The sequence below is a fragment of the Mustela lutreola genome, chromosome 2 (genome assembly GCF_030435805.1).
Source record: "Mustela lutreola isolate mMusLut2 chromosome 2, mMusLut2.pri, whole genome shotgun sequence".
NCBI lineage: Eukaryota > Metazoa > Chordata > Mammalia > Carnivora > Mustelidae > Mustela > Mustela lutreola.
This window is the reverse complement of record NC_081291.1, coordinates 97,420,057-97,442,642: the sequence shown is the minus strand read 5'-3', so window position 1 is coordinate 97,442,642 and position 22,586 is coordinate 97,420,057. Positions and strand designations below refer to the sequence as shown.

General features: G+C 34.6%; 1 protein-coding gene across 8 annotated transcripts in view; it reads left to right on the top strand.

Moving 5' to 3' along the window:
- The window catches only part of STAG1 (STAG1 cohesin complex component), a 453,259-nt gene that overhangs the window by 374,689 nt on the left and 55,984 nt on the right, over window positions 1-22,586 (top strand). For 6 of the 8 annotated variants that reach the window (XM_059162692.1, XM_059162691.1, XM_059162687.1 and 3 more), the window contains 5 exons: window positions 303-395; window positions 498-587; window positions 727-951; window positions 2,280-2,350; window positions 3,776-3,863. In XM_059162692.1, coding sequence (XP_059018675.1) covers window positions 303-395; window positions 498-587; window positions 727-951; window positions 2,280-2,350; window positions 3,776-3,863 — 567 coding nt within the window. The remainder of the gene's footprint in view (window positions 1-302; window positions 396-497; window positions 588-726; window positions 952-2,279; window positions 2,351-3,775; window positions 3,864-22,586) is intronic. The other 2 variants (XM_059162694.1, XM_059162690.1) reach the window with 1 other exon arrangement.

Below are 22,586 nucleotides of genomic sequence, written 5' to 3'. Positions count from 1 at the left end.
AACAGTATTTTTATATTTGTAATTGGTTTATAGAAATGTTTATTTTTTTTATTTAATCTGAACAAGTAGTAATTTATCTAAACTTGAGTGATTCTTAAGTAGCTATTTAATAAAGTAATACTGCATATTAACTAGAAATAAGCATAAAACTGGAGACACTTGTTTTAGTAATTAGTTTATTAACCTCCTCAGAAAATTCTTGGGTACATTATCTGCCAGTGCTTCATCATTCTATGTAACTTTCTAGAGTTATAAATAATTACGTGACATTATATTATTTGCCCATTTCAATTTATTTCTAGGTGCTAACTGCCAAAGAAAGAAAAACTCAAATTGATGATAGAAACAAATTGACTGAGCATTTTATTATCACACTTCCTATGTTGCTATCAAAGGTATAATTTCATTTACATTTTTGTGATAACATGCCACTGAGTTTGCTTATTACACTGAACTATTAAAGTAGTTACTTCTTTTTTCTTTGCTTCTCCTTCTAGTATTCTGCAGATGCAGAGAAGGTAGCAAACTTGCTACAAATCCCACAGTATTTTGATCTAGAAATTTATAGCACAGGTAGAATGGAAAAGGTAAGACACTATGAAATCAATATTGTTAGTTTAAATAACTGGGTTATTTCATGCTCATGTAATCTATAGCCTTACTATTTGACAGATGCTTATTTTTATTAATCCAAATATCATTAGTTTTTCTTTTTTTCCTCCTCAGCATCTGGATGCTTTATTAAAACAGATTAAGTTTGTTGTGGAGAAACATGTAGAATCAGATGTTCTAGAAGCCTGCAGTAAAACCTATAGCATCTTATGCAGTGAAGAGTATACCATCCAAAACAGAGTTGACATAGCTCGAAGTCAGCTGATTGATGAATTTGTAGATCGATTCAATCATTCTGTGGAAGATCTCCTGCAAGAGGTCTGTTTTAAAGTAAACAATGTATGTGATAATTGTGGCTAATATTCAAAGTTGAATGTGCAAATTATTTCCATTTTAAAATAAAATCTAGTGGAATTCTCCTTTTCAAATCTCAGCAGCATTATTGCAACTGTTCATCCTGTAAACATTAACCTTGGTTATACCTTATTTTAAAGACCTACTTTGGTGTGCCTGGGTTGTTCAGTTAAGTGTCCGACTCTTGATTTCAACCGAGGTCATGATCTCAGGATTGTGAGATCAAGCCCCGCATCAGGCTCCACACTGGGTATGGAGCCTGCTTAAGATTCTCTCTCTCACTCTTCCCCATTCCCCCATTTAAAAAAAAATGCAAAAAATACTTGTTTCATAAAACCTAATTTTTTTCTTTAAAGAGAAACTAATTAAGGTCTGGCGTTTCTTAATTCATTTTTCACTTTCCCTGGGGCCTAATTTACATTTTAATATTACTGAACTATTACAGTGTGCTAATGAATAGAAAATAAAAATTAGGGGCACCTGGGTGGCTCAGTGGGTTAAAGCCTCTGCCTTCGGCTCAGGTCATGATCCCAGTGTCCTGGGATTGAGCCCCACATCGGGCTCTCTGCTCAGCGGGGAGCCTGCTTCCTCCTCCCTCTTTGCCTGCCTCTCTGCCTACTTGCGATCTTTCTCTGTCAAATAAATAAATAGAATCTAAAAAAAAAAAAAAAAAAATTAAGTGTGCTTGTAAGGGACAACCACTTACCAGTGGTACGCCCAGGATAACAAACTTCTCCAACTGGTTATTTTGTAATTATTTTTATGAATCCTGCCTCTTGCCTTCTCCTTCCAACCAGTATAATCAATTTGGAACCCACACAGTTTTCTATGTTCTCATGGTCAGGCTAATAGGATTTTCTTTTTAATCCATGTAACCAATTTTTTCCTACTTTTAACTCTTAATTTTTTCTAGCCATTTTTTATTAATTTTTTCCGGCCATTTTTTACTTTTCATTGTGATTTTGAACGACAAAAGTAACTGATAATAAAATCTGAAATAACAATTAAAATCTTTAAAATACATAACTTTCACTCAGTTTCAGTGAATTTATCCTAAAGTATTAATCAGAAAAGCATACAATGTTAATGTTTATAATATTGTTTAAAATGCAAAAATGGTTCTGAGTGTTACAATTATGGGTGTTCTTTATTTTTTTTTCTTTGCTCATTTGTACTTTCTTATTTATCAACAGTGAATATGTACTCTTTATATAATAAAAAAGAATTCCTTTAGGCAGTAAGTATTAATATACTTCATGTGAATTGCAGGATAAGTAAAGTTATGGTAATGAAACAATGTCTTTTATTTATAGGGAGAAGAAGCTGATGATGATGATATTTACAATGTTCTTTCCACATTAAAGCGGTTAACCTCTTTTCATAAGTATGTCGTTTTATTTAGATTTGTTTAATAACTTATTAGTCAACATAAAATAGTCTTGTTTTGTAATACTTAACATCCTTATAACAATGGAAAATTTTAGACAAATATCGAGATGTGATTTTTTCTTTATTATTAGAATTTTCTTCAGATACATTATATTTTTTATTATCGTTTGATTACTTGAGTAAAATTTATCATTTAGTGTAACAAATATATACTACTGTACACTGTACAACATTGTTAATCAGTATCATTACTGGGCTTACTCTATAAGCTGGAGTTTAGAGGTATAGTTTTCATTTGGTGGTTTTTAGAAATCTTACTAAATAAGAAAAAAGATTTTGAGGGAGACCATGAAAGTTACTTCTGTGAGCTTTTTTTCCTGAATTGTTCTTGTTTGTCTGTTTATTATTGTACTCTTGCTGTATAGACAGAATAGCTGGACCTGAATAAGGAAAAATAGACTCTGATTAATGAAATAAGTATTATTTTTAAATTGTAATTTATATGTCCCTTTTTAATGAGGTATGCTTATCTTTTCCACAAAGAAAGGAAAATAGAGATCTTTCTAGTTAAAAGAATGTTTAGATGTATCCCTTACATTAATGAATACTTCAGATTTCAAAAACTGTGTCTAATATCTAAGACATTTCCTTATACACAAGTACACTGTTTGGAATTCTATGGAGAAATAACCTCTTAGTTTTAAAAAATATTTTGACATTTGAAAATAAAAGTTGACAACTAATGTCAAAACTCCTTATTTAAAAAATATTTTGATGTTTCAAAATAAAAGTTAAAAGGTATTGATCTACTATTTTAGTAGCAGAACTCGTGAGAAAATAAATGCATTATTTCAATTAAGAAGCCTAAAGCTACACTGAAGTTTTCGAGCTTTGACATATTTTCTTTCCCCTGGTTTTGTCTTCTTGTGAATACAAATCTCTCTTTCAAAAATATGCATGTATTTATATTCTGAAATTGTAAATGGATTTGTTAAAATGTATTTTAAAATATGCTAAGAAGAATGAAATGGAATACAGGCTTAGATTGTCTGTATAGTAGTAATCTTCATTTAAAGGTATGAATTTTTATTGTTAATCGACTTCTTTTCTTTTTTTAATTTTATTTTTTCAGTGTTCCCTTTTAATTAATTCCTAGTGTCAGCTTATGTATTATCTGTCTCCACTCCCTGTCTCAGTTTCCTTGTCTCTCTTTCCCTTTTCCCTGTTTTCTTTCTTCGTTTTTCTTTCCTTCCTTCCATCGTCTTTCCTTATTTCTTTCTTCATTTCTTTCTAAGTTTGAATACTTGAATATTTATCAGTCTTTTTCAATTCTGTAAGAAATTGAACCCACTGAAACTGAGCTCAAATTTAAATTTTCTTCCACTCTAGAATAAAGTTAATGCATTTTTGTTTATTTTAGTGCTCATGATCTCACAAAATGGGATCTATTTGGTAATTGCTACAGATTATTGAAGACTGGAATTGAACATGGAGCGATGCCAGAACAGGTGGGAGTTTATTGCTATTCCTTCTTTGTTATTTTAGAAAGCTACGATTCTCTGAAATCACACAGGATTATCAAAAGCCTGATGTAGACAGTGACTGATAATTCTTAAATGCAGCTGCTTCCTTTGAGAATTATTGCCATAGTGATTAAATATTATTAATAGATGTTAGTGATTGAATGTTACCAATAGATGTATTATAACTTCAGTTTTGAGCAAGAAAAAAAGAGAAAATTTGCTATAATGTATTTCAAACATTTAATGCTAAAGTAAATATTATTACTCTTTTAGGAAAAATAATTACTATAGTAGCAATTTCAGAACTTGATTAATTCACTTTGATGAAAATTCCTAATTATGGTTGTATTCTAGGCACTGTTCTAGATATTGATAATAGTAAGCTTAATATGGCTTACTTTTTTTGTAATAGAACCATAATTAAATAAGCTTGAGATCTTTAGCGGATTTTAGACCTTTTTGCATTCATATATAAGTTGAAATGGAAAGAGCAAGATTTCGCCAAATCTCTATAGTCTGGAAGAGATTGAAAATAGTTGATTTAATTCTACGTAAGAATTGAGTTGTTAATTAATTGTTACTTAATTATAATTATTACAGTTATTAGTGGGTACATTTATTATAGTTAATTTCAGTTGACACATATAATTATTGTTACTTAGCAATAATAATCTTTTGTAAGAATTATTTTGTATACTGCATATACTCATTCATTAAACCAAGATAATCATCCCATAGTTAGGTATAGGAGGTGTTTAGAGGTGGTCTCATCTATTCCCATTTGATAATACATTTATTATACTAAATGACACTTTATTATACTAAAGCAGTAAGAATTTCAACAGATATAACAGTCATGATCTATGATTATATGATCTATTGAAAGTTAATCACAGAAAAAGTGCTTTACCATTGCTCTGATTAATTCTTTAAAGTTGTTTTAATGCAAGGCCACTCTTAATAACAAGTGTCCTTGATTATGATTGTGATTATGATTATGATTATGATTATAGGTGTTTATCCTAGTTTGTGTAAAGAAGCTAAATATTTAACTTTGTTGTTTTACTTCATTTATTGCCGACTCTTCAACTTCCATCCTGTCTTCATCTCAGACTTTTCAGTAGCCTAAATACTATTCACTAATAATCCCAAGCTGTTCTTCAGACTTGAAAGGGAATGATAAAGATATTCCTTGCTTTGGTTTCCTCAAGAAAATAATGAAGATTGCACACCTGTGTTCCATCTGCAGATTCTAACTATGTCAAAAAAATTTTTTTAATTCACTACACAATTGTCATAGAACTTGTGACAACTTCACATAGTTGTCCTCTTTGGTTATCTTGGCTTTCTGTTATTTATTTTCACTGCATATGTATTATTTCTCCCATTTTATTTTAGTTTATTTGAGTACGAGAACAGTTACATGTGACATTTGCTTAAAATTTGTTAATTTTAGACATGCACTTTTTTTTTAACTTTACTATAGTTAATATGTACTGTTAGTTTAAGGTTTACAGTATAGTGATTCAGCAATTCTATACATTACTTAGGGCTTATCATGTTAAGTATACTCTTAATCACCTTCACCTATTTCACTCATTTCCCCATTCATTATCAGTTTGTTCTCTGTAGTTAAAAAGAGTCTGTTTTTTGGTTTGTCTCTTTCTTTGTTCATATGTTTTGTTCCTTAAATTCTACATTATATGGTATTTGTCTTTTTCTGACTGTTTTATTTGTCATAGAATTCTATTCTGTATCTCCATCCATGTTATTGCAAATAACAAGATTTCATTCTTCTTTGTGGTTAAGTAATATTACATTGTGGACACAAACATACATATATATCACCTCTTCATTATCCATTCATCTTACCAATGGACACAGGCTGCATCCATAATTTGGCTATAGTAAATAATGCTGCAATAAACATAGGGGTGCACATATCCTTTTGAGTTACTATTTTTGTATTCTTTGGGTAAATACCCAGTAGGAGAACTACTGGATCATTTTAGTTTTTTGTGGAACCTCCATACTGTCTTCCACAGTGTCTACACTGCTTTGTATTCCCACCACCAGTGCACAAGGGGTTCTTTTTCTCCACATCATACCAATGCTTGTTTTGTGTTTTTGGATTTAGCTAATCTGACAAGTGTGAGGTGATATCTTAATGTACTGTTGATTTGCATTTCCCTGATGATAGTAATAATGAGCATCTTTTCTTGTGTCTCTTGACCATCTCTGTTTTCTCTGGAGAAATGTCTATTCCTGTCTTCTGCCCAGTTTTTAATTGTATTATTTTTTAGGTGTTCAGTTTATCAGTTCTTTATTATTATTTTGGTTACTAACCCTTTATCAGATATGTTATTTGCAAATTACTTCTCCCATTCAGTGGATTGCTCTTTAGTTTTATTGATTATTTTCTTCACTGTGCAGAAGCTTTTTATTTTGATGTAGTCCCAATTTTTGCTTTTGTTTCCCTTGCCTCAGGAGACCTATCTAGAAAAATGTTGCTATGGCTGGTGTCAGAGAAATTATTGCCTGTGCTCTTTTCTAGGAATTTTATGGTTTCCAGTCTTACATTTAGGTCTTTAATCCATTTGAGTTTATTATTGTGTGTGGTGTAAGAAAGTGGTCCAGTTTCATTCTTTTGCACCTTGCTGTCCAGTTTTCCCAACACCATTAGTTGAAGAAACTTTTTCCCATTGCAGGTTTTCGCCTTCTTTATTGAAGTTATTAAACCCAATTTTGGGTTTGTTTTCGGGCTTTCTGTTCTATTCTATATATCTGTTTTTGTGCCAGTACCGTAGTGTTTCAATTACTATAGCACTGTAATGTATCTTGAAATCTGAGACTGTGGTTACCTCCAGTTTTGGTGTTTTTGTTTTGTTTTGTTTTGTTTTTGTTTTTTTTCCCCCAAGACTGCTTTGGTTTCAAGGTCTTTTGTGGTTTCACACAGACTTTAGAATTGTTCCAGTTCTGTGAAAAATGCTCTTGGTGTTTTGATAGGGATTGCATAATTCTGTAGCTTTCTTTGGGTAGTATGGACATTTAATGGTGTTTGGTCTTACAGTCCATGATCATGGAATATCTTACTATGTGTATCACTGGACACATTCTTAAAACTGAAATCATGTGTATAAAGTTCTAGTGCATCACTACTAGATTATACTCTTGTTTGTTTTAGCAACTAGAAACTATTTCACATTAAGCAGGTCCTAGAAATATGTCTTTAGATACCCAGTATTAAAAATTCTAAAAGTAGGGGCACTTGGGTGGCTCAGCGGGTTAAGCCTCTGCCTTCAGCTCAGGTCATGTCAGGGTCCTGGGATCGAGCCCCACATCAGGCTCACTGCTCAGTGGGGAGCCTGCTTCCCCCCCTCTCTCTGTCTGCCTCTCTGCCTACTTATGATCACTCTCTTTCTGTCAAATAAATAAATATAGTCTTTTTAAAAAAAAATCCGAAAAGTATACAGGATTCGACCAATTCTTCATAGACTATGGAAGCTCACTCTTTTGGATGGCCATTCTGTACTTTAAATTAAAATTCAAAGAAAATAGCCTTTTAGAGCAGTTACATTAAAATTTATTGTCTAGATGTCTAATTTTATTGTCCGTAGGCTTTTTAACTTTGTTTTCCATGGTAACTGTTTAACTAGAATTTTCTTTGTCTTACTCTTCAGAGTTAACTGACTTCTTTTTTTTCCTTCCCTCTTCTGCTGATCTGTATTTTCTCATGTTAGTACTGTTTTAACCACTTTAGTTTTAGAATGTGATTGAAGTTTATAAGAATTTACCTTTTTTTATAATTTTTAAAGTCAAATTACAGAAAAATAATAGTAGAAAAAATAACTCTTACCCCTCACCTGATTCATGTACTATCACAGTAATTTTCCATAGCTGCATACTTGCATCCTTTTTCTCTATATATGTGTTTTTATTTTTATACAAATATGCATATATAAAACAATAATGTTCTTTATAGCAGGTTTTTCCCAGCCCAGGTATTTAGTTATGTCCTTTTTTTTTTTTTTTTTTTTGGTCTCTTTTGATCTAGAATGCTTTCTTATCCTTTTCTTTGATGACGTTGACATTTTGAAGAGTACAGGCCAGTTATTTTATAGAATGTACTCAACTTAGTTTTGTCTAATCTACATGTTTAGATTCATCCATATAATGAATTCTTGGTAGGAATGCTACAATAACTGATATTTGTCTTCAGTGTATCACATCAGGAGGCACATGATACCAGTCTGATCACTATTTGATGATATTAACTTTGATCACTTTAGTAAGATGGAGCTTGCCAAGTCTGTCCTTTCTTGTTTCCATTTTCATTTTTAGTGTGGAAAGATTCCTTAAGACTGTAAATATTCCTCTTTCTTAATCAAACTTTGATATAATGTTAGCATCTATTTATGATTCTTGTCTAAGTCATTTATTTCTGTCCTGGTCACAAAATGGTAAATGGTGGTTTTCTAACTGTCATTTATTTATGTCATTTATTTGTTGGCCCTCTGCTATAATGCCCCTCTCCATTCATTCATTCATTTTTTTAAAAATTCATAATGACTCATGGATTGCTACTTCATTCTTACTCTGTCCAGCTGGTTAAAATTGAGTCCTTTTGTTATTTATTTTGGTGCTCAGATTGTTGCAGAATTAGCTAGAGGGAAATTCTTTAAAACATCCTCCTGTGTACTTTTTGATAATTTTTTGAGCATTTCCATTTGTTCTGGAAAAAGACTATAGCATCTGGCATCTGTTTGTGCCTCCCATATGCTAATAAATTTTAACCTACGATAAGTATTAAAAGTTACTGCAATTCAATAACACAGTAATTATTAGCTGGTAAACAACCCACATTTCAGAATGTATTATAGTTTTTCTTCATACAATTTTCTGTGAAATAAAGACAATGAATATTTAAATTATCCTTATTTTGTGCCTATTTCCTGTTGGTATTCTTATTTAGAAGTTTTATACCTTGTCTTAGGTAACATCTAAGAATAATAAATATTAAACTTCTGGAAGTTATATATTAAAGTAGGATTGTGTGAATTGATTCTAAAAATTGAAAGTCAATGAAGAATATTTATAAATTGTTTTGGTGAATATTCACTTTATAACAAAACAGTGTCAGTAAACCCATAAAGAGGGAATTGTGATCATCTATCACTAACTTTGGGCCTCTCAAGGTATCAGTAATAAAAAAAAACTTCGGTTTGCACTTACTATGTACCAGGTAATATTTTAAGTCTTTAAGTCTTTATATTTATTTGCTTAAGCTTTAGGACAGCCCTATAAAATATGTCATTATTCATTTTTTTTTTTATTTTTTTTTTATAAACATATATTTTTATCCCCAGGGGTACAGGTCTGTGAATCACCAGGTTTACACACTTCACAGCACTCACCAAATCACATACCCTCCCCAATGTCCATAATCCCACTCCCTTCTCCCAAACCCCCTCCCCCCGGCAACCCTCAGTTTGTTTCGTGAGATTAAGAGTCACTTATGGTTTGTCTCCCTCCCAATCCCATCTTGTTTCATTTATTCTTCTTCTACCCACTTAAGCCTCCATGTTGTATCACCACTTCCTCATATCAGGGAGATCATATGATAGTTGTCTTTCTCTGCTTGACTTATTTCGCTAAGCATGATACGCTCTAGTTCCATCCATGTTGTTGCAAATGGCAAGATTTCATTTCTTTTGATGGCTGCATAGTATTCCATTGTGTATATATACCACATCTTCTTGATCCATTCATCTGTTGATGGACATCTAGGTTCTTTCCATAGTTTGGCTATTGTGGACATTGCTGCTATAAACATTCGGGTGCATGTGCCCCTTTGGATCACTACATTTGTATCTTTAGGGTAAATACCCAATAGTGCAATTGCTGGGTCATAGGGCAGTTCTATTTTCAACATTTTGAGGAACCTCCATGCTGTTTTCCAGAGTGGCTGCACCAGCTTGCATTCCCACCAACAGTGGAGGAGGGTTCCCCTTTCTCCGCATCCTCGCCAGCATCTGTCATTTCCTGATTTGTTGATTTTAGCCATTCTGACTGGTGTGAGGTGATATCTCATTGTGGTTTTGATTTGTATTTCCCTGATGCCGAGTGATATGGAGCACCTTTTCATGTGTCTGTTCGCCATCTGGATGTCTTCTTTGCAGAAATGTCTGTTCATGTCTTCTGCCCATTTCTTGATTGGATTATTTGTTCTTTGGGTGTTGAGTTTGCTAAGTTCTTTATAGATTCTGGACACTAGTCCTTTATCTGATATGTCGTTTGCAAATATCTTCTCCCATTCTGTCAGTTGTCTTTTGATTTTGTTAACTGTTTCCTTTGCTGTGCAAAAGCTTTTGATCTTGATGAAATCCCAGTAGTTCATTTTTTCCCTTGCTTCCCTTGCCTTTTGCGTTGTTCCTAGGAAGATGTTGCTGCGGCAGAGGTCGAAGAGGTTGCTGCCCGTGTTCTCCTCAAGGATTTTGATGGATTCCTTTCGTACATTGAGGTCCTTCATCCATTTTGAGTCTATTTTTGTGTGTGGTGTAAGGAAATGGTCCAATTTCATTTTTCTGCATGTGGCTGTCCAATTTTCCCAGCACCATTTATTGAAAAGGCTGTCTTTTTTCCATTGGACATTCTTTCCTGCTTTGTCGAAGATTAGTTGACCATAGATTTGAGGGTCTATTTCTGGGCTCTCTATTCTGTTCCATTGATCTATGTGTCTGTTTTTACCATGCTGTCTTGATGATGACAGCTTTGTAATAGAGCTTGAAGTCCGGAATTGTGATGCCACCAACGTTGGCTTTCTTTTTCAATATCCCTTTGGCTAGTCGAGGTCTTTTCTGGTTCCATATAAATTTTAGCATTATTTGTTCCATTTCTTTGAAAAAGATGGATGGTACTTTGATAGGAATTGCATTAAATGTGTAGATTGCTTTAGGTAGCATAGACATTTTCACAATATTTATTCTTCCAATCCAGGAGCATGGAACATTTTTCCATTTCTTTGTGTCTTCCTCAATTTCTTTCATGAGTACTTTATAGTTTTCTGAGTATAGATTCTGTGTCTCTTTGGTTAGGTTTATTCCTAGGTATCTTATGGTTTTGGATGCAATTGTAAATGGGATTGACTCCTTAATATCTCTTTCTTCTGTCTTGCTGTTGGTGTAGAGAAATGCAACTGATTTCTGTGCATTGATTTTATATCCTGACACTTTACTGAATTCCTGTATAAGTTCTAGCAGTTTTGGAGTGGAGTCTTTTGGGTTTTCCACATATAGTATCATATCATCTGCGAAGAGTGATAATTTGACTTCTTCTTTGCCGATTTGGATGCCTTTAATTTCCTTTTGTTGTCTGATTGCTGAGGCTAGGACCTCTAGTACGATGTTGAATAGCAGTGGTGATAATGGACATCCCTGCCGTGTTCCTGACCTTAGCGGAAAAGCTTTCAGTTTTTCTCCATTGAGAATGATATTTGCGGTGGGTTTTTCATAGATGGCTTTGATGATATTGAGGTATGTGCCCTCTATCCCTACACTTTGAAGAGTTTTGATCAGGAAGGGATGTTGTACTTTGTCAAATGCTTTTTCAGCATCTATTGAGAGTATCATATGGTTCTTGTTCTTTCTTTTATTGATGTGTTGTATCACATTGACTGATTTGCGGATGTTGAACCAACCTTGCAGCCCTGGAATAAATCCCACTTGGTCGTGGTGAATAATCTTTTTAATGTACTGTTGAATCCTATTGGCTAGTATTTTGTTGAGTATTTTCGCATCTGTGTTCATCAAGGATATCGGTCTATAGCTCTCTTTTTTGGTGGGATCCTTGTCTGGTTTTGGGATCAAGGTGATGCTGGCCTCATAAAATGAGTTTGGAAGTTTTCCTTCCATTTCTATTTTTTGGAACAGTTTCAGGAGAATAGGAATTAGTTCTTCTTTAAATGTTTGGTAGAATTCCCCCGGGAAGCCGTCTGGCCCTGGGCTTTTGTTTGTTTGGAGATTTTTAATGACTGTTTCAATCTCCTTACTGGTTATGGGTCTGTTCAGGCTTTCTATTTCTTCCTGGTTCAGTTGTGGTAGTTTATATGTTTCTAGGAATGCATCCATTTCTTCCAGATTGTCAAATTTATTGCCGTAGAGTTGCTCATAGTATGTTCTTATAATAGTTTGTATTTCTTTGGTGTTAGTTGTGATCTCTCCTCTTTCATTCATGATTTTATTTATTTGGGTCCTTTCTCTTTTCTTTTTGATAAGTCGGGCCAGGGGTTTATCAATTTTATTAATTCTTTCAAAGAACCAGCTCCTAGTTTCGTTGATTTGTTCTATTGTTTTTTTGGTTTCTATTTCATTGATTTCTGCTCTGATCTTTATGATTTCTCTTCTCCTGCTGGGCTTAGGGTTTCTTTCTTGTTCTTTCTCCAGCTCCTTTAGGTGTAGGGTTAGGTTGTGTACCTGAGACCTTTCTTGTTTCTTGAGAAAGGCTTGTACCGCTATATATTTTCCTCTCAGGACTGCCTTTGTTGTGTCCCACAGATTTTGAACCGTTGTATTTTCATTATCATTTGTTTCCATGATTTTTTTCAATTCTTCTTTAATTTCCCGGTTGACCCATTCATTCTTTAGAAGGATACTGTTTAGTCTCCATGTATTTGGGTTCTTTCCAAACTTCCTTTTGTGGTTGAGTTCTAGCTTTAGAGCATTGTGGTCTGAAAATATGCAGGGAATGATCCCAATCTTTTGATACCGGTTGAGTCCTGATTTAGGACCGAGGATGTGATCTATTCTGGAGAATGTTCCATGTGCACTAGAGAAGAATGTGTATTCTGTTGCTTTGGGATGAAATATTCTGAATATATCTGTGATGTCCATCTGGTCCAGTGTGTCATTTAAGGCCTTTATTTCCTTGCTGATCTTTTGCTTGGATGACCCGTCCATTTCAGTGAGGGGAGTGTTAAAGTCCCCTACTATTATTGTATTATTGTTGATGTGTTTCTTTGATTTTGTTATTAATTGGTTTATATAGTTGGCTGCTCCCACATTGGGGGCATAGATATTTAAAATTGTTAAATCTTCTTGTTGGACAGACCCTTTGAGTATGATATAGTGTCCTTCCTCATCTCTTATTATAGTCTTTGGCTTAAAATCTAATTGATCTGATATAAGGATTGCCACTCCTGCTTTCTTCTGATGTCCATTAGCATGGTAAATTCTTTTCCACCCCCTCACTTTAAATCTGGAGGTGTCTTCGGGCTTAAAATGTGTTTCTTGGAGGCAACATATAGATGGGTTTTGTTTTTTTATCCATTCTGATACCCTGTGTCTTTTGACAGGGGCATTTAGCCCATTCACATTCAGGGTAACTATTGAGAGATATGAATTTAGTGCCATTGTATTGCCTGTAAGGTGACTGTTACTGTATAGGTCTCTGTTCCTTTCTGATCTACCACTTGTAGGCTCTCTCTTTGCTTAGAGGACCCCTTTCAATATTTCCTGTAGAGCTGGTTTGGTATTTGCAAATTCTTTCAGTTGTTGTTTGTCCTGGAAGCTTTTAATCTCTCCTTCTATTTTCAATGATAGCCTAGCTGGATATAGTATTCTTGGCTGCATGTTTTTCTCGTTTAGTGCTCTGAAAATATCATGCCAGCTCTTTCTGGCCTGCCAGGTCTCTGTGGATAAGTCAGCTGCCAATCTAATATTTTTACCATTGTATGTTACAGACTTCTTTTCCCGGGCTGCTTTCAGGATTTTCTCTTTGTCATTGAGACTTGTAAATTTTACTATTAGGTGACGGGGTGTGGGCCTATTCTTATTGATTTTGAGGGGCATTCTCTGAACCTCCTGAATTTTGATGCTCGTTCCCTTTGCCATATTGGGGAAATTCTCCCCAATAATTCTCTCCAGTATACCTTCTGCTCCCCTCTCACTTTCTTCTTCTTCTGGAATCCCAATTATTCTAATGTTGTTTCGTCTTATGGTGTCACTTATCTCTCGAATTCTCCCCTCGTGGTCCAGTAGCTGTTTGTCCCTCTTTTGCTCAGCTTCTTTATTCTCTGTCATTTGGTCTTCTATATCACTAATTCTTTCTTCTGCCTCATTTATCCTAGCAGTTAGAGCCTCCATTTTTGATTGCACCTCATTAATAGCTTTTTTGATTTCACCTTGGTTAGATTTTAGTTCTTTTATTTCTCCAGAAAGGGCTTTTATATCTCTCGAGATGGTTTCTCTCATATCTTCCATGCCTTTTTCGAGCCCGGCTAGAACCTTGAGAATTGTCATTCTGAACTCTAGATCTGACATATTACCGATGTCTGTATTGATTAGGTCCCTAGCCTTCGGTACTGCCTCTTGTTCTTTTTTTTGTGTTGAATTTTTCCGTCTTGTCATTTTGTCCAGATAAGAGTAAATGAAGGGGCAAGTAAAATACTAAAAGGGTGGCAACAACCCCAGGAAAATATGCTTTAACCAAATTAGAAGAGATCCAAAATCGTGAGTGGGGAGAAAGGGGATAAAAAGAGGTTCAAAAAGGAAGAAAGAAAAAAGAAAAAAAAAAAAAGAAAAGAAAAGAATATTTTTAAAGAAAGAAAACACCTAAGAAAAATGTAAAAAAAAATATATATATATATTAGATAAACTAGTAAAAAATCGTTAAAAAAGAAAAAGGTAACAGTTAAAAAAAAATTTTACCCGAGGGCGAGAAAAATAAAAAAAAGAAAAAGAAAAAATTAAATTAACTGCAAGACTAAAAAAAATCACAGGAAAAAAGCCATGAGTTCCGTGCTTGGCTTTCTCCTCCTCTGGAATTCTGCTGCTCTCCTTGGTATTGAAACCGCACTCCTTGGTAGGTGAACTTGGTCTCGGCTGGATTTCTTGTTGATCTTCTGGGGGAGGGGCCTGTTGTAGTGATTCTCAAGTGTCTTTGCCCCAGGCGGAATTACACCGCCCTTACCCGGGGCCGGGGTGAGTAATCCGCTCGGGTTTGCTTTCAGGAGCTTTTGTTCCCTGAGCGCTTTCCGTAGAGTTCCAGAGGACGGGAATACAAATGGCGGCCTCCTGGTCTCCGGCCCGGAGGAGCCGAGAGCCCAGGGCCCCACTCCTCAGTGCGCCCTCAGAGAACAGCGCCCAGTTACTCCCGTCTGCCTGACCTCCGGCCGCGCTCCGAGCTCACCGAGCCTGCGACCGGTTCAAGGTAACACGGAGCTGCAAGCTTACTGTCGGCTCTGTCTCTGTAGCCGGCTTTCCCGTTCCAATACCCGCAAGCTCTGCGACACTCAGACACCCCCGATCCTTCTGTGACCCTGCGGGACCTGAGGCCACGCTGACCCCGCGTGGGCTTCGCCCCGGTTTAGCCTCTGGAGCGATGTCCCTCAGCGGAACAGACTTTTAAAAGTCCTGATTTTGTGCGCGGTTGCTCCGCCGCTTGCCGGGAGCCGGCCCCTCCCCCCGGGGTCTATCTTCCCGTCGCTTTGGATTCACTTCTCCGCCGGTCCTACCTTTCAGAAAGTGGTTGTTTTTCTGTTTCCAGAATTGCTGTTCTTCTTCTCTTCGATCTGCCGATGGATTTTCAGGTGTTTGCAATCTTTAGATAAGCTATCTAGCTGATCTCCGGCTAGCTGAAGCAGTCTCAGCTTGCTACTTCTCCGCCATCTTGACTCCTCATTCATTTTTTTTGAGGATGAAATTAAAACTTAGGGATAGTAAATAACTTGCCTAATGTCATATAGTTATTACATACCCACTCAAACCAAAGTTTTGAATTCTGTTCAGTGTCTTCACATTTTTTGTACTAATTTGCTACTGCTCTCTATGATATCCCATCCTTCTGATGTTTGCCCCATGTCAAACTCTTTTTTTTTTTTCTAACCATCTTTTGTATTTCTTCAGTGAGAATTGTAAGGAGAGATTAAATAGTGGTACTTAATCTGCTATCATGAACTAGAAATCAACACATTTCTTTAAACAACATAATACAGGGGTTGAGTTTGACTTCAGTCGCATTATTGCTCTTGGATTGGTTATGACTTTTTGTGTAAAGAGTGCAGTCGTACTTACCTTTGGAAGCATGTTGATGCTTTCCTTAGAAGACTATATACGTATTTCCTTGACTAAACTTAGAAATATTTCAGTTACCTACTTCTGACTCTTCCTTGGGCATGCCATATCAGAATTTTGTCACCACTCATACACAAATCTAGACTACCACCTACCTATTCATTATTGACCAAAAATGTGTTTGAGGGCCTGATCCTGAGGACATAGGGGTATATTAGAAGCAGTCCTTAATCTCACGATTTGTTTTATGTTTTTTATTTATTTATTTTTAAAGATTTTATTTATTTATTTGACAGAGAGAGATCACAAATAGGCAAAGAGGCAGGCAGAGAGAGAGAGGAGGAAGCAGGCTCCCTGCTGAGCAAAGAGCCTTATGCGGGTCTCGATCTCAGGACCCTGAGATCATGACCTGAGCCGAAGGCAGCGGCTTAACCCACTGAGCCACGCAGGCGCCCCTGTTTTATGTTTTTTAAAAATGCTACCTCCTCAATGTCTCTTTTGCCACTATTCTTTTTAGCCCTGTCATTTCCTTAGTTTAACCTTCATATTTTCTCTTGTAAATCACATTAGTAGTTACCTCTTTTGTCTTAGTAACCTCAGTTTCAGCCTCTTTCTATTCTAGGTTCTGTTCCAGTAATTTTCAGCTGTATATATGTATCTGAAAACCTTACAGAGTTGTTGGTTTTTTGTTTTTAAATACTGACATACTTTCAGATACCATTGTAAGAATAAATTGGTATAATCACTTAAGAAGGTTGTCAGTCTATCAAAATTAAAAGTAGACCTGTCCTTAACTGACATTTATAATCTAGGAATTTAGACTACAGAATTATACTTGGACATTTCTAAAAGGATGTAGGTACAAAGATGTTCATCATAGCATTATTCATAAAAACTTAAAACTTAAAGAAATCTAGGTATTGACCAGTTAGCTTTGGTAGGATAGTTTTGATCCTGTGCACTGCTTTGTTACTATAAAATTAAAAATAAGGTTAATATTACTGATGTTAAATATTCTGTGTGAGAGGAAATTTAATGAAAAAAACAAGGAGCAGAGTGGTATATAAATTTTAAGGGGTGATAAAATCTCCATATGTGGACATTTATTAGTTGACATTATTTCTGGAATGATACATGAGGAAACTGTTCAACAATGACTTTCTCAGTGGAAAATAAGATCTGTAGTGGTTAAGAAGCTTAATTTGAATAGAATACCATTATACTGCTGCATATTTTACTATGTACATCTCTTGCTTTTTAAATTTAAAAATCAGGGGCGCCTGGGTGGCTCAGTGGGTTAAGCCGTTGCCTTCGGCTCAGGTCATGATCTCAGGGTCTTGGGATCGATTCCCGCATCGGGCTCTCTGCTCAGCAGGGAGCCTGCTTCCCTCTCTCTCTCTCTCTCTCTCTGCCTGCCTCTCCAACTACTTGTGATTTCTCTGTCAAATAAATAAATAAAATCTTTTAAATAAATAAATAAATAAATTTAAAAATCACTTGCTTAGTAACTGGAAATTGAGATTTTAAGAGCATGTGCCATTTACAATAGCACAAAAAAATATTTAATACTTAGGTATAAATCTAAGAATATGTGCAAGATCTGTATGCTGAAAACTACAAAGCACTAATGAAAGAAACTGAAGATCTTAATAAATGAGGATGTATCATGTTCATGAATTAGAAGACTCAATATTGTTAAGATGTCAGTTTCCCCTAAGCTGATCTTAGATGAACAGAGATCCATTTAAATCTCTGCAGGATTTCTTGCAAAAATTGACAGCATGATTCATAAACTTTATATGAAAGGACAAAAGAAATAAAATAACCAAAGAATTTTGAAAAATAATAACAAACTTAGAATTTACACTACGTGATTTCAAGACTATACAGTAAACTTGATAGTATGGTACTGAAGAAAGGATAAACATATAGATCAAAGGAGCAGCATAGAGATCCAGAAAGAAAGAAACTCGCACTTATTTGGTCAGTTGATTTTTGACAGACGTGCCAGGACAGTTCTTTGGGGAAAGGATAATCTATTTAATAAATGTGCTAAAATAGTTGAATATATATATATATATATATATATGAAAAAAAATCTCATTTCACACTTCACACCATATACAAAACTGACTCAAAGTAGGCCATTTAGACTATAAACCTAAGTGCAAAACCTGTGAGTATAAAACATCTAAAAAGGAACACAGGAATTAAAATCTCTGTGACCTTTAAGTTAGTCAAAGATTTCTCAAATACATCAGAAGCATGATCCATAATTTTAAAATTTCAAAACTACACACTCAGCAAAATTAAGCACTTCTGCTTTTCAAAAATAATACCAACATGACTAAAAGGACAATCATATAAGACTAGGAAATAATTATAAATCACATATCTGATAACAGACTTGTATTCCAAAAGATTCAGATCTTTCAAAATTCAGTAGTAAGAAAAGCAACCAATACTTCACTGAAGAAGATAGAGGACAAACACATGAAAAACAGCTTATTATTGTCATTCGAGAAATGCACATTAAAAGCACAATGAAAAAAAAAGCACAGGGAGATAATACTACAAATCATTTCAAGAGCAGTGGAACTCATACATTGCTGGTGGAAATGCAAAATGATACATTAATTTCAGAAAGCAGTTAGGGTTTCTTTTAAAGTTACATAGACACTTTTCTGACCCAGAGTTCTTTTCCTGAGTGTTTATCCAAGAGAAATGGAAACTTCAGTTAGTATAAAAACCTATTCTAGAGGGGCGCCTAGGTAGCTCAGTTGGTTAAGCTTCCAAATCTTGATTTCAACTCAGATCATGATCTCCCAGTCTTGAGATCAAGCCCTGCACTTAGCTCTGTGCTTAGCAGGGAGCCTGTGTAAGATTCTCTTTCTACCTCTTCCTCTGCCCTTCACCGTGTTTGTGTTCTGTGTCTCTCTAAAATAAATAAAATCTTAAAAAAAAAAATCTATACCAGAATGTGTATAGCAGCTGTATTCAAAATTGTCCAAAACTGCAAACAATTCAAAACGTTCAACTGGTAATGGTATAAAAACAAATTGTATTATCATCCATACAGTAGAATAATTCTCAGCAATAAAATGGAAGGTGGTAACATAGAGTCAAAGAAACCAGATACACAAAGCCACATGCTGTACAATTTTATTATACATTCTGGAAAAGGCAAAACTATAGGGTCAGAAAATCCAGAGTGGGGTAAGGGACTTAGTACAGAAGGACATGAGGGAATTTGAGGGTTGGTAGAGCTGTTCTATTTCTTGATTGTTTAATGGTTACCTTGCTATACATATGTCAGAATTGCAGAATTGTATGTTGATAGTAGTAGATTTTTCTTTGTATATAAATTATACCTTTGTTTTATCCAAATGCAAAGGACAAAAATAAGAATAATTATTTCTCATGCTTAATGAAGGCTATTTCAAAGCCTGACCATATATATTTTGAGTTTTAGAAAGCCCCAGTCCAAAACATAAGAACAAAAGAAAACGTTTATCACATGGTGTAGATTTCAGAACTAGGAGCCATAGATTGATACAGTCTTTATTCTTATTTTTCAGCTCTCTAGCAAAATTACATAGAATGGTTGTAAATATTATGTAAGTTAACATCAGTTGTTTAAAAAGGCTGTGGAATTGTTTCTCTTGGGGCTAGATCTTCAGGTGTGGAGCATGAAAATTTGTTTTTGTGTTTTTTAATCTTTATAGATCCTTCAGAGGCATGGCGATGGTGAAGTATATCCTTCCTCAAATGACAACATACAGTGTAACACCATACTTGAAAAGCTCAAAAACTAGAAAGATTATGTATTTGTCCAATGATATGTATATATAACCAAACTATTTTTTTAAGAGCCAGGACATGATATACATGAAATTTAGCAGAAAAGTTTGTCAGCCCTAAGGAATAGGGGAACAGATCATAGGTGGATATGAAGTTATTGGTATCATACTAGTTCTTAAATTTGGTTGTCTCTTAATAGGTTAATCTTATTATTACACTTTATACATCTGTTTTGAAGCATCAAATACTACTTTAAAAAATCTTAACAGAAGCACTTCTCTTTGCTGTTGTGAATGGGATATTTTTGAAACACCTGATTGTGTTACTTTTCTGTTCAAATAGGAACATGTTACTCTCTGTGCATTACCTAGTATTTCTAGGATAACACCCAGATTTTTTTGTCATAGTGAGGTGTCCTTGTTAACTGTCCAAACAAGTGTTCTTCTGAAAGTGGAAGGAGGGGGATGCTACTCTTAATTATTTCAAGACATTGGCATAAAGCAGGATATATAGTCACCCTCTTATAAGGCCCTCTGTGATTTGGTTTCTGCTGATCTAGCTTCAGAGTATGCTTATACTTATACTGTCCCAGCGTTTTGAGTTTGTTGGTGAAGTTTTTTTTGAAATTTCTATTCCTTCAACCTACACTTGCCCTTTGTTGCCACATTAAATTTTAAATATTTCTTTAAATATTTAGTCTACATTTTTGCTTCTCTATAAAGTATTTCTAGCCATTATCACTCTTCCTCGCTAAGACAGAGTCCTTCTTCTTGTCCCTCAGCATCTGCTCCTGTGTGTGTATTCTTAGTCACACTAATAACTAAATTGTTACAGTTGGTATTTATGTTCCCACTAGATTGTTCTCTGAGATCCAGGAAGTATATTTGTTTTAAGCTCTTATTTTAGCAGAAGACTTGGATACTAAGTAAACATCTATTTGAAAAATTGAGTTCATATAGTGAACATTTGGTAACTGTTACTTTTTCAGATTACTGTTTTAAATTCTTGTACATGGGTGCCTGGGTGGCTCAGTGGGTTAAGCCTCTGCCTTCAGCTCGGGTTATGATCCCAGGGTCCTGGGATCGAGCCCCATATCGGGCTCTCTGCTCAGCAGGGAGCCTGCTTCTCTCTCTCTGCTTTCCTTTCTGCCTTCTTGTGATCTCTGTCTGGCAAATAAATAAAACATTTAAATAAATAAATTCTCATACAGTTATATTTCTGATTATTGCTTATATACCTCTGTAAAATTACCTTTCTTTATCTTTCCCCATCTTTTTGTTGTGTTATATTTTTTGTTGTAGTAAACACATATTGTAGTAAACACATGAGATCTACTCTCTTAACAAATTTTTAAGCATACAATACCATATTGTTAGCTATTACACACTGTTGTACAGCAGATCTCTAGTTCATTTTAATGTATAAGCTTTTTCCATATTAATATTCTTAGCATTATTTCGTTTGTTGCAATAATTTATCAGTGGGAATCTTTTTAATTTTAGGTATCTTGATGCCTGGATTATAAATGTTCTTTATATATAATCACAATTATTAGTTGTTCTCTGTTGTTTTCTCTCTTTGTTGTCTTACTTGGAAGGCCTTTCCCCACATATTTGAGTCATCTAAGTATTCACTTTTTTCTTCTTGTATTTTAATTGTCATATTTATTATATTTAAATGTTTGGAATCTGTTTGCATAAACCATTCATTTCACTTTGAATATGTCTTTAAGTGACTGTTCTTATGGAATTACGGATGTTCCCTGCTTTCACCTTTTCATAAGGATGTTATTCTATCTCCACTAAGAATTATGTTATGGCTTCTTAATGATTTCTGAATGGTTGTGATGCTGTATGTGTTGCTTAGACAGCTGTTTGCCTGTATTACGGTAGCATTTCAAGGTCATAAGCAGAAATTGTTCATTTAGTCTTTTAAGCAGATCATTGAGATGGAAAGTGGCAAGATCTTTTTTGATGTTACAGCCTACACTGTTTGGAGAGAAAAGGCTAGTGCATATGAACTGTTTAAGGGTAGGCCTAAGGTGGTATGATGTGAACACCTGTTCCAGTGTGCTTTCCACTATATACAGAGATATCACTAAAAAAGCCTATAATATTTCACACTGGACTTCATGGTGATGCAACACATTTTTCTTTACACTCTTCCTTGTTTTAAATACTGCTTGGAATATATGAGAAAGCCTAACAGCAAAATTCCAGGGTCCAAAACTGTTGAGGATTAATGTGTATTAGCTTACTGTGTAGTCCATTCCTTGTGAAGTCTGATTTTTTGAGTTATAGAACTTTAAACTACTTCAATTTTTTCCTCTGTTTTTTACCCTTCTAATGATTTTTTTAAAAATTTATAGTATAGTATGCCCATTGGCAATACAACACATTGGATTACCCTTCATTACCAAAGCACATGTAGAATTTAGGAATATTTCTTCTTTATTAAATAATTGTTACTTCTTTATCACTATGATTTGCCTTAATGTTTGTACTTTTCTTAGCATTTGAAAAGAAAAAAAGAAAAATATTAACTGTAAACTCTACTTACTTTCCTTTTATGTAAAATTATGAATTTTAACGTATGTCTAGATTTATGTAATAACCACCACTATCAAGATACAGAACAGTTTTCATCATTCCTGTTTAAAATATCCCCTTTTCCCCTTTCCTCATCCCTCTTTAAAATATTCCCTATAAAAAATGAAAACCTTTTTCTTCATATTGTCCCTTTTTTCTTCATGTTGTCCCTTTATAGTAGATATTTGCCCCACCTACATCTCCTGGAAACCACCACTCTGTTTTCCATCACCATTGTTTTGTCTTTTTGA